The sequence below is a fragment of the Ips typographus genome, linkage group LG10 (assembly GCF_016097725.1).
Source record: "Ips typographus isolate SLU linkage group LG10, UJ_Ityp_2.0, whole genome shotgun sequence".
Classification (NCBI taxonomy): Eukaryota; Metazoa; Arthropoda; class Insecta; order Coleoptera; family Curculionidae; genus Ips; species Ips typographus.
Genome location: NC_138431.1, coordinates 5,718,355 through 5,731,677, shown reverse-complemented (window position 1 = coordinate 5,731,677; position 13,323 = coordinate 5,718,355). Strand labels below are relative to the sequence as shown.

At 36.0% G+C, this 13,323-nt stretch overlaps 1 protein-coding gene across 1 annotated transcript in view; it reads left to right on the top strand.

Moving 5' to 3' along the window:
• The window catches only part of LOC145734371 (uncharacterized), a 49,947-nt gene that overhangs the window by 22,111 nt on the left and 14,513 nt on the right, over positions 1-13,323 (top strand). Inside the window, exons 4-6 of the mRNA XM_081987652.1 lie at positions 6,974-7,425; positions 9,682-9,885; positions 10,335-10,493. Coding sequence (XP_081843778.1) covers positions 6,974-7,425; positions 9,682-9,885; positions 10,335-10,493 — 815 coding nt within the window. The remainder of the gene's footprint in view (positions 1-6,973; positions 7,426-9,681; positions 9,886-10,334; positions 10,494-13,323) is intronic.

The following is a 13,323-nucleotide window of genomic DNA, read 5'->3' as shown; positions in this document are numbered from 1 at the left end:
AACAAACGCAACTTGGAAATGCATCGCAAACGCCATTTGAAACAATTCGAGGTGTTTTGCGAGCGGTGTGGCAAAGGTTTTCTCAACAATTTTTACCTAAACAAACACATCGATTCAAAGCACTACGGTAAGAAACACGTGTGTGACGTTTGCGGGGCTAGAATTTCTGATAAGGGCAACATGAGAAATCACATGAAATTACACGATCCCGATTACAAACGACCTCCTCCGGAACAGTGTCAATTGTGTCAGAAATCCTTCTCGGATTTGAAAAGGCACTTTAAGGCGGTACACGAAAACGACGGGCAAAACTACAAATGCGAATATTGCGGCAAGTTTTTTAGGGGTAAAGACGGATTGAAGTTTCACGTTATGGTGCACAGGGGCGAGAAACCGTTTGTGTGCGAGTTTTGCGGCAAAGCGTTCATTTTGAACACGTTTCTGCGGCAACATTTGCGAACCCATCCGGAAAGTAACGTGAAACCGTTTGAGTGCGTGGAGTGCGGTAAAACTTTTATCAAGAAAAGTCTGTACGAACACCACGCTAACGTGCACACTGGAGAAAGGCCGTTTCAGTGTCAGTTTTGTTCGAAAGCTTTCACGGGACGAAAGTATCTGACTGCGCATATTCGTGGTCAACACGCTGTCCCGAAAACTAAGACATTCACCTGAAGTCCAGTACAAATGTTTGGACAACTGAAGATATTAATTAAATTTAAGACTTTAATTCAGTATTTTTTACATTCTTACTTCCCACATCCTTACTTATTGTACAGGGTGGTTCAGTTTTAAATCACCATAATTCACCATCAAAAAATAAGTTGACATGCATTATGTAATTTTCCTGAATAACGAAGATACATCAGTCTTTCAAAGTTCAGTTTAATTTTTTTTTGCTCTAACTGTCAGAACTCGTTGCGATGAAAAAAATCACGTGACACCCTTTTTATAAAATCACATGGAGGTCACGTGACTTTTGAATCATAACGCGTTTGGATCTGAAACTTTTCATTGGTTGAATGTTCACGTGACTATGACGTTTTCTGACTTGTGAGCCAATGAATGTTTCCATTTCCCTGATTACGCTCACGTGACATTGACATTGCTGGACATATTTCTCTGATTATTAGTTGGAGGTTTGTCAAAATTGTCCAGTGGCGTAGATACAGGGAGATTGTTTTCGTTGTTTTGTCTTTTTTTCTACATCACTGTATATTTTTCAAAAATGACAGTTTTTTTTAATTTCCTTGTTTTAGTGTGAAAAAAAAAGTATCTCTTAGAAATTTCTGATTTGAAACTTTGCTTATCCAAAAACCAACCCAATCTAACTTAAAAATTGTCTTAGGAAGCTTAAAAAATATGTTTGTAGTCAGTTTTCATAGTTTCCCGGATTTTTCCTTTTGAAAATTGACTTGAGAGGCTTAAAAACTGTCTGAGTAGTCAGTTTTTACATAAATTGACTTGTAGACATGAAAAACTACTTTTTTTCGAATTTTTTAATACAAATTCACACATTTAAACCTTGAACATTGATTTGGACACTAAAAAGTGTTTCAAGACTATCTTCTTCTGAGTTTTAAGACTATCTTCACTAAGTTTTTGACTTATCAGGCTTAACAACCAATTTGTACACTGTCCACAGTCTTGAAAATGTCATTTCAAGCTTCTCCATTATTAAATTGACTTTTATACTTATTGGTGCAAAAAATTGGAGTATTTCTTACTAAAAACTTCTAAATTGGACAGTTTTTAGTGTTGTAAGAGTAAAAAATCGAGTTTTAAGACTATTTTCACTAAGTTTTTGACTTATCAGGCTTGAAAGCCAGTTTGTACACTGTCCATAGTCTTGAAAATGTCATTTCAAGCTTCTCGATTATTAAATTGACTTCTATACTCATGGGTGCAAAAAATTGGAGTATTTCTTACTAAAAACTTCTAAATTAGACTGTTTTTTGTGTTGTAAGGGTAAAAAATCGAGTTTTAAGACTATTTTCACTAAGTTTTTGACTTATCAGACCTGAAAGCCAGTTTGTACACTGTCCATAGTCTTGAAAATGTCATTTCAAGCTTCTCGATTATTAAATTGACTTCTATACTCATCAGTGCAAAAAATTGGAGTATTTCTTACTAAAAACTTCTAAATTGGACTGTTTTTAGTGTTGTAAGAGTAAAAAATCCAGTTTCAGACTATTTAGAAATGAAAAAACAAATTTTGGCACTAAATGCTAAGATACTAGTCTTGAAAACTAATTTTTAGAATTGAATTGGTTCGAAAATTTAATTTGGACTGTTATAGTCTGAAAAAACGAATTTTAAGATTATTCCTAGCAGTAATTGACAAGTTTTTAGACTATTCAGTACAAATTTGGTTCACTTTTACATTACCTATAGTCTAAAAAATTCAGTCAGCAAAAATTAGTACATTTAACAACATTTTTGACTATTTTCAGTGTCAAAATTAACTCGTAAACCTCCCAGATGACCAGATTTTGATCCTTTTGAAACATTTTAAAGTAATTGCAATAAGCCAGGTAAAGTTAGTTTCGACATTTTTTGAATGAAATGTCATTCACGACAACAAGTAATTCAGTCTGACAGTTGTAGCAAAAAACGATTTTTTTGACAGACAAAAATGACATAAAACTGGACCACCCTGTTTTTTTGATTTGAATGCAATTACTGCTTTGTTTTACTTTGCAGTTTGAAGTGCTTCACTTGCGGAAAACACTTTAAAAAGAAATCATCTTTGGTGCTTCACGTAAAAACCATACACGACTCGTTGAGTAACTTGAACTGCCCTCTGTGTCTCACAACCGTAACGAATCGCAAATATTTGGAACTCCACCTACAGGCGCACGAACGCAACTTTTTCTGCGACCAGTGCGGCAAAAGATTTGCCGCAGCCAGTTATTTGCGAAGACACCAACTACGTCACCAATCATCCAAACCAATCAAATCCACCGAGTGTATGGTGTGCAACAAATCCTACGCGAGCATTCAGCGTCACTACAGGGTGCACCGCACGGAGTGCACGGCCAATTACGTGTGCGATTTGTGCGGGCAAAAGTTTTGGCACAATTTCGACCTGAAATTGCACACGATGCGTCACAAGGGCGAAAAACCGCACCGATGCACCTACGAGGGGTGCGGAAAAAGTTTCGTGCGCAAACAACATTTGACGTTGCACGTGCGCAGCCACACGGGCGAAAAACCGTTCGTGTGCAACGTGTGCGGTAAACGGTACACGCAGAAACCGTCGCTGGTGGTGCACATGCGCGGACATTCGGGCGAGAAACCGTTTGCTTGCGATTTGTGTTTGAATTCGTTCGCTTCCAGGCAAAGACTGAACATACACAGACGAAAAGTGCACAAACTGGTGGTTGATGGCAATAAAAAAAGCAATCACTGATTAAAAAGTACTAAAAACTTGAAAAAAAGCATTGAAAAAGCTCAAAACTCTTTCAGAGATCAGGGAATTTTTTTGAACTACTTGGGGATCATTTGAAAGGGTTTTGGAGAGCTTAAAGTGTATCCTGAAGGTTCTGGAATGCTTTAGAGGAATTTGGAAATTCTGAGACAGTTCTAGAATGTTTTTGAAGCTTTTAGACTGTTTTGAAAACTTTTGGGAGCTTCTAGACTGTTTCGAAGGACTTCCGACTGCTTTAGAGGCATTTGGAAAAGCTTTTAGAGTGTTTTGAAATCTTCTAGAGCTTCTAGAGACTAGTTGAAGAGCATTTAGAATCTTCTAGACTGTTTCGAAAGACTTTCGACTGCTTTAGAAGCATTTTGGAGTTTCTGTAGTATTTTGGACGGAATAGTGTTAATACAAGTGGGTTTTACAGGCGATTTTGTCCTTGACTGTCCTTTCAAACTGTATTTCTAGCAGTTCAAATTTTGACACTGTTTTTCTAACTGACTATACTCGATTTTTGAGTGTTTTTTTAGACTATTGGATAGGAAATTTAATGGGGATTCCAAAAATGTGCTTAAAACTGTCATTTTCACACCACAAATGGGTTTTACAGGCGATTTTGTCCTTGACTGTGCTTTCAAACTGTGTTTCTAGCAGTTCAAATTTTGACACTGTTTTTCTAACTGACTATACTCGATTTTTTAGTGTTTTTTTAGACTATTGGATAGGAAATTAAATGGGGATTCCAAAAATGTGCTTAAAACTGTCATTTTCACACCACAAATGGGTTTTACAGGCGATTTTGTCCTTGACTGTCCTTTCAAACTGTGTTTCTGTTAGTTCAAACTTTGACACTGTTTTTCTCTCTGACTGTACTCAATTTGGTAGTGTTTTTTTAGGTTAATAAATAGGAAATTTAATGAGGATTCCAAAAATGTGCTTAAAACTGTCATTTTCACACTACAAATGGGTTTTACAGGCGATTTTGTCCTTGACTGTCCTTACAAACTGTGTTTCTAGCAGTTCAAATTTTGACACTGTTTTTCTAACTGACTATACTCGATTTTTTTGTGTTTTTTTAGACTATTGGATAGGAAATTTAATGAGGATTCCAAAAATGTGCTTAAAACTGTCATTTTCTCATTCCAAGTGGGTTTTACAGGCGATTTTGTCCATGACTGTCCTTTCAAACTGTGTTTCTGTTAGTTCAAACTTGACACTGTTTTTCTCTCTGACTATACTCGATTTTTTAGTGTTTTTTTTAAACTATTGGATAGGAAATTTAATGAGGATTCCAAAAATGTGCTTAAAACTGTCATTTTCACACCACAAATGGGTTTTACAGGCGATTTTGTCCTTGACTGTGCTTTCAAACTGTGTTTCTAGCAGTTCAAATTTTGACACTGTTTTTCTAACTGACTATACTCGATTTTTTAGTGTTTTTTTAGACTATTGGATAGGAAATTTAATGGGGATTCCAAAAATGTGCTTAAAACTGTCATTTTCACACCACAAATGGGTTTTACAGGCGATTTTGTCCTTGACTGTCCTTTCAAACTGTGTTTCTGTTAGTTCAAACTTTGACACTGTTTTTCTCTCTGACTGTACTCAATTTGGTAGTGTTTTTTTAGGTTAATAAATAGGAAATTTAATGAGGATTCCAAAAATGTGCTTAAAACTGTCATTTTCACACCACAAATGGGTTTTACAGGCGATTTTGTCCTTGACTGTTATTTCAAACTGTGTTTCTGTTAGTTCAAACTTGACACTGTTTTTCTCTCTGACTGTACTCAATTTTTTAGTGTTTTTTTAGACTATTGGATAGGAAATTTAATGAGGATTCCAAAAATGTGCTTAAAACTGTCATTTTCACACCACAAATGGGTTTTACAGGCGATTTTGTCCTTGACTGTCCTTTCAAACTGTGTTTCTGTTAGTTCAAATTTTGATACTGTTTTTCTAACTGACTATACTCGATTTTTTAGTGTTTTTTTAGACTATTGGATAGGAAATTTAATGAGGATTCCAAAAATGTGCTTAAAACTGTCATTTTCTCACTCCAAGTGAGTTTAACAGACGATTTTGTCGCTGACTGTGTTTTCATTTTGAAGTCTTTTTAGACTACTTTAGAAGCATTTGCAAGGATTCTGGAGAGTTTAAAAATCATTGAAGGTTTTCGGACTGCTTTTTTAAACTATTTGAAAACTTGTGAACGATTCTAGAAACTCATAGAAGCTTTTAAACCGCTTTAGAAGCATACAGACTCTTTAAACTGTCTGGAAATGTTTTGAGAGCTTGTAGACTGGGTGAAGATCATTTGGAAGCCTTTAGAGTGTTCTAAAAGCATTTTGACTGCTTTAGAAGCATTTCTGTAGTGTTTTAAAACCTTTTTAGACTACTTGAGGAGGATTTGGAAGGTGTTTGGACAGTTTAAGGTTCTAGACTGCTTTCAAAGCGTTTGAAATCATGTAGACGGTTTTAGAAACTTTTGAAACTGCTCTAGAAGCATTTAGACTGTGAACGTGTTAAAAATGTTGATTTTTAGGATGTCAAATATTGAAGTAATCGTAGACGGTGATCAAGAGGATGAAATCAAATTTTCGTTAGGCGATGAGTCCAATTCCATCGTTATTGTCGTCTCTCCCAACCAAAGTGACGAAGATTACTTGAAGCCAAAAGGAAGAAGAAAATGTGTGGAATGTTATTTCTGTAAACGCAAATTTGACAATCGACAAACCAGGAACGAACACTGGCTCTCAGTGCACGGTAGAGTGACAGATGGTGGTAAAATAGGGTGTCCGGTGTGCGACAAGGAACACCTTACGGTAGCCGGATCGATATTGCACTTCAGAGACCATTTGTCCAGTAGCAAACCGTTCCGGTGCACCAAATGCGACCAATCATTTTTCAGACAGTCCACTTTAGTGCACCACATGGAAAAACATTCGACAGACCGTTGCATATGCACCCAGTGCGGTAAAAGCCTGCAGGATAAGCAAAGCTTATGGGGACACATGCGAAGACACCGTATCGATCGCGCTGATGCTCTGGAAAAGTGCGAACCGTGCGGAAAGTTTTACCACAATCTCAAACGACACAACCAGGAATGGCACAACGAAAACGCCACCAAACAGTGTCAGGTGTGCGGGAAAATATTTCGTTCGGTACGAGGATTGGAATTGCACCTGAAAATCCACAACGACGAGAAACCGTTCGAGTGTCCGTATTGCGGAAAACGCTTCTTGATGAACGGTTTCCTGAAATGTCATCTGCGCAGGCATCCCGAAAGTGGCGTGGCACCGTACACTTGCGCAGAGTGCGGAAAGTGTTTCATACGCAAAAACGTGTTTGAAGGGCACATGAATTTACATTCAGGACGCAAACCGTTCGAATGTAATGAGTGCAGTATGACGTTTAGTTCGCGGAAATCTTTGAGTCAACATAAACGAATTAAACACTCTTAAATGTTGCTGTTTTTCGAAAATTCCCTACCCTCATCACTCTGACATTACAAGTATTAAAAAAACCAATGTTTCACATTAATCACAACTAAACTTGTAGGTTACCAAGCACCATATGCCAGGTGGTGATAAAGCCTCAAAGTCCAGATTTGTCCGTAAAAAACTTCCAGTGCAATGAGTGTTTAAAAGTGTTCGCAAACAAGCGTTACCTGAAACGACACATTCACTATCATTTAAACAGCATGTTGAGATTGTTTAAATGTCCGCATTGCGACAAAAGTTTCGGTTCAAATTACGGTTTGAAAAGCCACCTTCAGGTCCACGAAGCATTGCCGTACTTGTTCGAGTGCGATCACTGCAACAAGAAGTTTAAACGGTCCAAAAATCTGCAGTTGCATCGCAGAAGACATCTCAAAGAGTTTGTGGTGCACTGTGAGGAGTGCAATCAGGGATTCGTTTGTAACGCTGATTATGTGCAGCACGTGAAAAATCGCCACCAAACCGAAAAGCAGCGGACTATTTGTTTTGTTTGCGGCAAGGATTTGACTAAAGGTTTGTGAAAACGTATTTCTAAAGCTCGGTTCTCGTGTATCCGGAATTATAAAGGAGCGCGGGGTGCGGAATGAATTAGGAAATTTAATGAGGAATCCAAAAATGTGCTTAAAACTGTCATTTTCACACCACAAATGGGTTTTACAGGCGATTTTGTCCTTGACTGTCCTTTCAAACTGTGTTTCTAGCAGTTCAAACTTTGACACTGTTTTTCTAACTGACTATACTCGATTTTTTAGTGTTTTTTTAGACTATTGGATAGGAAATTTAATGAGGATTCCAAAAATGTGCTTAAAACTGTCATTTTCACACCACAAATGGGTTTTACAGGCGATTTTGTCCTTGACTGTCCTTTCAAACTATGTTTCTGTTAGTTCAAACTTTGACACTGTTTTTCTCTCTGACTGTACTCAATTTGGTAGTGTTTTTTAGGTTAATAGATAGGAAATTTAATGAGGATTCCAAAAATGTGCTTAAAACTGTCATTTTTACACCACAAATGGGTTTTACGGGCGATTTTGTCCTTGACTGTTCTTTCAAACTGTGTTTCTAGCAGTTCAAACTTTGACACTGTTTTCCTAACTGACTATACTCGATTTTTTTGTGTTTTTTTAGACTATTGGATAGGAAATTTAATGAGGATTCCAAAAATGTGCTTAAAACTGTCATTTTCACACCACAAATGGGTTTTACAGGCGATTTTGTCCTTGATTGTCCTTTCAAACTATGTTTCTGTTAGTTCAAACTTTGACACTGTTTTTCTCTCTGACTGTACTCGATTTTTTAGTGTTTTTTTAGACTATTGGATAGGAAATTTAATGAGGATTCCAAAAATGTGCTTAAAACTGTCATTTTCACACCACAAATGGGCTTTACAGGCGATTTTGTCCTTGACTGTCCTTTCAAACTGTGTTTCTAGCAGTTCAAATTTTGACACTGTTTTTCTAACTGACTATACTCGATTTTTTAGTGTTTTTTTAGACTATTGGATAGGAAATTTAATGAGGATTCCAAAAATGTGCTTAAAACTGTCATTTTCACACCATAAATGGGTTTTACAGACGATTTTGTCCTTGACTGTTCTTTCAAACTGTGTTTCTGTTAGTTCAAACTTTGACACTGTTTTTCTCTCTGACTGTACTCAATTTGGTAGTGTTTTTTTAGGTTAATAGATAGGAAATTTAATGAGGATTCCAAAAATGTGTTTAAAACTGTCATTTTCTCACTCTAAGTGAGTTTAACAAACGATTTTGTCGCTGACTGTGTTTTCATACTTTGGCAGCACTTTTCTCCCTGACTGTACCGAATTTAGTGATATTTTTTTAGGCTATTGGATAGGAAATTTAATGAGGATTCCAAAAATGTGCTTAAAACTGTAATTTTCACACCACAAATGGGTTTTACAGGCGATTTTGTCCTTGACTGTCCTTTCAAACTGTGTTTCTAGCAGTTCAAACTTTGACACTGTTTTTCTAACTGACTATACTCGATTTTTTAGTGTTTTTTTAGACTATTGGATAGGAAATTTAATGAGGATTCCAAAAATGTGCTTAAAACTATCATTTTCACACTACAAGTGGGTTTTACAGGCGATTTTGTCCTTGACTGTCCTTTCAAACTATGTTTCTGTTAGTTCAAATTTTGACACTGTTTTTCTCTCTGACTGTACTCAATTTGGTAGTGTTTTTTTAGGCTATTGGATAGGAAATAATAAGGATTCCAAAAATGTGCTTAAAACTATCATTTTCACACTACAGGTGGATTTTACAGGCGATTTTGTCCTTGACTGTCTTTTCAAACTGTGTTTCTGTTAGTTCAAACTTTGACACTGTTTTTCTAACTGACTATACTCGATTTTTTAGTGTTTTTTAGACTATTGGATAGGAAATTTAATAAGGATTCCAAAAATGTGCTTAAAACTGTCATTTTCACACCACAAATGGGTTTTACAGGCGATTTTGTCCTTGACTGTCCTTTCAAACTGTGTTTCTGCCAGTTCAAACTTTGACACCACTTTTCTCCCCGACTGTACCGAATTTTGTGATTTTTTTTAGGTTATTGGATAAGAAATTTAATGAGGATTCCAAAAATGTGCTTAAAACTGTCATTTTCTCATTCCAAGTGGGTTTTACAGGCGATTTTGTTGCTGACTGTCTTTTCAAACTTCTGGCATTTTCCGCTGTCCGCATTCCGCGAATGTTCCGGATTCACGTGAACCAAGCTTAAGCGAAACTGTAACGTTTGTGTGTTGTTTAGGGCACGTGAAACGTCACATGGAAAACGTCCACGGCGAAACTGGCGAATATCCTTGTCAGTTGTGCGGCAAAATGTTCGATAGGAAAATCAGCCAGGAACGTCACGTCAGACTGCTTCACAATCTAACGCCTCAAGTTTGCGACATTTGCGGACAAGAGTTCAGATGGCGGCACAGTTTAAAAGATCACCTGAAAATTCACGCAGGTACGTTAAGTTTACGCGTATTTTTAAAGTCAACATTAAGTTGTGATGAATGACGTCAGAGAATGATTTTGTTGAGATTGCGTTGGAACTGTTAAGCTGGTTGGCAACATTATTTTTGTTTGTTTAATCAACAAACAATAAGAAATGCCGGAAAGGCTAATACATAACCTCAAAAAAGCTTACATTGTGATTGGTCAAAATTGACTTCCAACATGAAATCAACAAATCCATCAGCTCTGAGGCTTGGTGGAAAGTTGAGGTTATGTTGTTTTCATCACAGATTTATGTTGACTTAAAAGACAGTGACAGTTGGATCCACCATTAATTCATCAGCACTTTTTATAAAATTGTGGTGCTTATGTTGGCAACAATACCTAAACTGTGGACTTTAAAAATACGCGTGTACTTTTAAGGGAAAACAGGCAGGCGGTTATATTTCAAATTTTTAGGCGTGAAACCGTACAGTTGCCAGTACTGCGACAAGGCTTTCACGAGAAGCGATTTTTTGAAGCAGCACGTGCGCACCCACACTGGTCAGAGACCTTTTGAATGTCACGAGTGCGGTAAAGGATTCACCCAGGCCACCCCTTTGAAAGTCCACATGAGAGGTGTGCATGGTAAACCCGTCAAGTCAGTCTGTTTAGTTTAGAATTATGATGGTAAAGTCTTTATTTTACTTATTTTAAATGACGTCAAGCAGGTCTTGAATTAGATCAGAAATTTTAACCTAAAAATGACTAATCTTGAATATCAATTCAATATCAAGAAACTAGCTAAAGTTACAAGCAGATTAAATAGTAATTTTCAATACTAAACAAAGCATGAAAAATTCTAAGAATTACCCTGAAGCACCATAAAGAGTTATAAATACAAAATTACAAATATTGCAAAGTAAACTGTGAAAATTCAGGTTTGCACACGTTTTGACCGCTTTTCACCTCTTCAGAGTAATATGCATAACTAAATGGAATATGTTATTGAAAAAAGCATGAAAAAATCAAAAAATTGCACTGGATGTGATCCAGATGAGAAAAATGAAGCTTAAGTGTCAAAAATCGTTTTTTTTTTTAGTTTTGCATCACGTTTTGACCGGTTGTATCCTCCTCAGGGTAATAGTAACGACAAAATGGAATACGTTATTGAAAAAATCTAAAAATTACACTAAATGTGATGTTTGTAGCTCTTCTTGGGACTGAAATATTGCAAATTGAAGCTAAAAAGTGTCAAAAGTCTGTTTTTTTTTGGTTTTGCATCACGTTTTGACCGGTTCTATCCTCCTCAGGGTGATAGTAACGACAAAATGAAAAACTTTATTATAAAAATCATAAAAAACTCTAAAAATTGCACTAGATATAATCTTTGTAACTCTTCATATTGTAAAGTAAACCTGAAGTGTCAAAATTCAGGTTGTTGGAGTGTTGCACACGTTTTGACTGCTTTTAACCTCCTCAGGGTAATAGTAACGACAAAATGGAATCAGTTATTGGAAAAAGCATGAAAAAATCTAAAAATTGCACCAAATGTGATGTTTGTAGCTCTTCTTGGGACTGAAATATTGCAAAATGAAGCTAAAGTGTCAAAAGTCTGTTTTTTTTTTAGTTTTGCATCACGTTTTGACCGGTTCTATCCTCCTCAGGGTGATAGTAACGACAAAATGAAAAACTTCATTAGAAAAATCGTAAAAAACTCTAAAAATTGCACTAGATATGATCTTTGTAACTCTTCATATTGCAAAGTAAACCTAAAGTGTCAAAATTCAAGTTGTTGGGGTTTTGCACACGTTTTGCTGCTTTTAACCTCCTCAGGGTGATAGTAACGACAAAATGGAATGTTTTATTGAAAAAAGCATGAAAAAATCTAAAAATTGCACTAAATGTGATGTTTGTAGCTCTTCTTGGGACTGAAATATTGCAAAATGAAGCTAAAGTGTCAAAAGTCTGGTTTTTTTTAGTTTTTCATCACGTTTTGACCGGTTCTATCCTCCTCAGGGTAATAGTAACGACAAAATGAAAAACGTTGTTGGAAAAATCATAAAAAAACTTCAAAAATTGCACTAGATATGATCTTTGTAACTCTTCATATTGCAAAGTAAACCTAAAGTGTCAAAATTCAAGTTGTTGGGGTTTTGCACACGTTTTGCTGCTTTTAACCTCCTCAGGGTGATAGTAACGACAAAATGGAATGTTTTATTGGAAAAAGCATGAAAAAATCTAAAAATTGCACCAAATGTGATGTTGGTAGCTCTTCTTGGGACTGAAATATTGCAAAATTAAGCTAAAGTGTCAAAAGTCTGGTTTTTTTTAGTTTTTCATCACGTTTTGACCGGTTCTATCCTCCTCAGGGTAATAATAACGACAAAATGAATAATGTTGTTGGAAAAATCATGAAAAAATCTAAAAATTGCACCAAATGTGATGTTTGTAGCTCTTCTTGGGACTGAAATATTGCAAAACGAAGCTCTGAGGTGTCAAAAGTCTGGTTTTTTTTGGTTTTGCATCACGTTTTGACCGGTTCTATCCTCCTCAGGGTAATAGTAACGACGAAATGAAAAACGTCGTTGGAAAAATGATAAAAAACTGTTATTCCATTTTAAATTTCCATTTAAAACCAATATCTCATGTTATATTTGCATCATTTTCTTAGGAATAGACAGATATGCTTTTTGGTCTGCTTAAATTCACTTCAAGATTGCACATCATTGTAGCAATACATTTTTGACGTACTACATTAACTTTGGCTTCTATTTACGTTTAAGTGACAGTAAATGTCAATGTTTTTCTGCCATTTTACGTGTTAAGATGCTAAAAGACGTCATTTAAGAAAGGTAAAATTCCAACTAAACTGCTCGTCACGTGATTTTTTGGGTCATTTTTAACTCCTCGCCGTATCGAAACGAATCAAGAGATTTTAATGCGGTTCGGACTGTCATTGGGCTTGGTTTATTGGCTTTTTACTGATGTAAAAATGTTTTGCTTTAATCCACTCTAACTGCCTTATACAGGGTGTCAAAGAAGTGCGTGCAAAAAAAAGTGAAACAAGAACGTGTGGAAAAAAAATATTAAATTACAGTCACTTTACTAATAAATATTAAAACAACGTTATCTGTTACATAATTTGAGAATTTTTCAGGACAAGCCCCATATTTGGTATGACCTTACAGGGTGTCCAGCCTCTAAACACCCTGTATGGTTCTGTCGGTCAAGGGACCACATAATATGGGATCTACACGTGATTTAAAATGACAGTTTAAAGCTACTGTCTTAATTCGAGATTGTTCTTGAGTCAAAAACGTGTTAAAACCAACCGAAAAAAAAATTTTATTAATAATTGAAAATTTCACTTTTCCACCCTGTATAGAGTACTTTTGTCCATCAACCAGAAGCTAAGAAATTAAGCTTAATAACAGTCCAAACCTTGTTTAGGTGGTATTATTCTAAG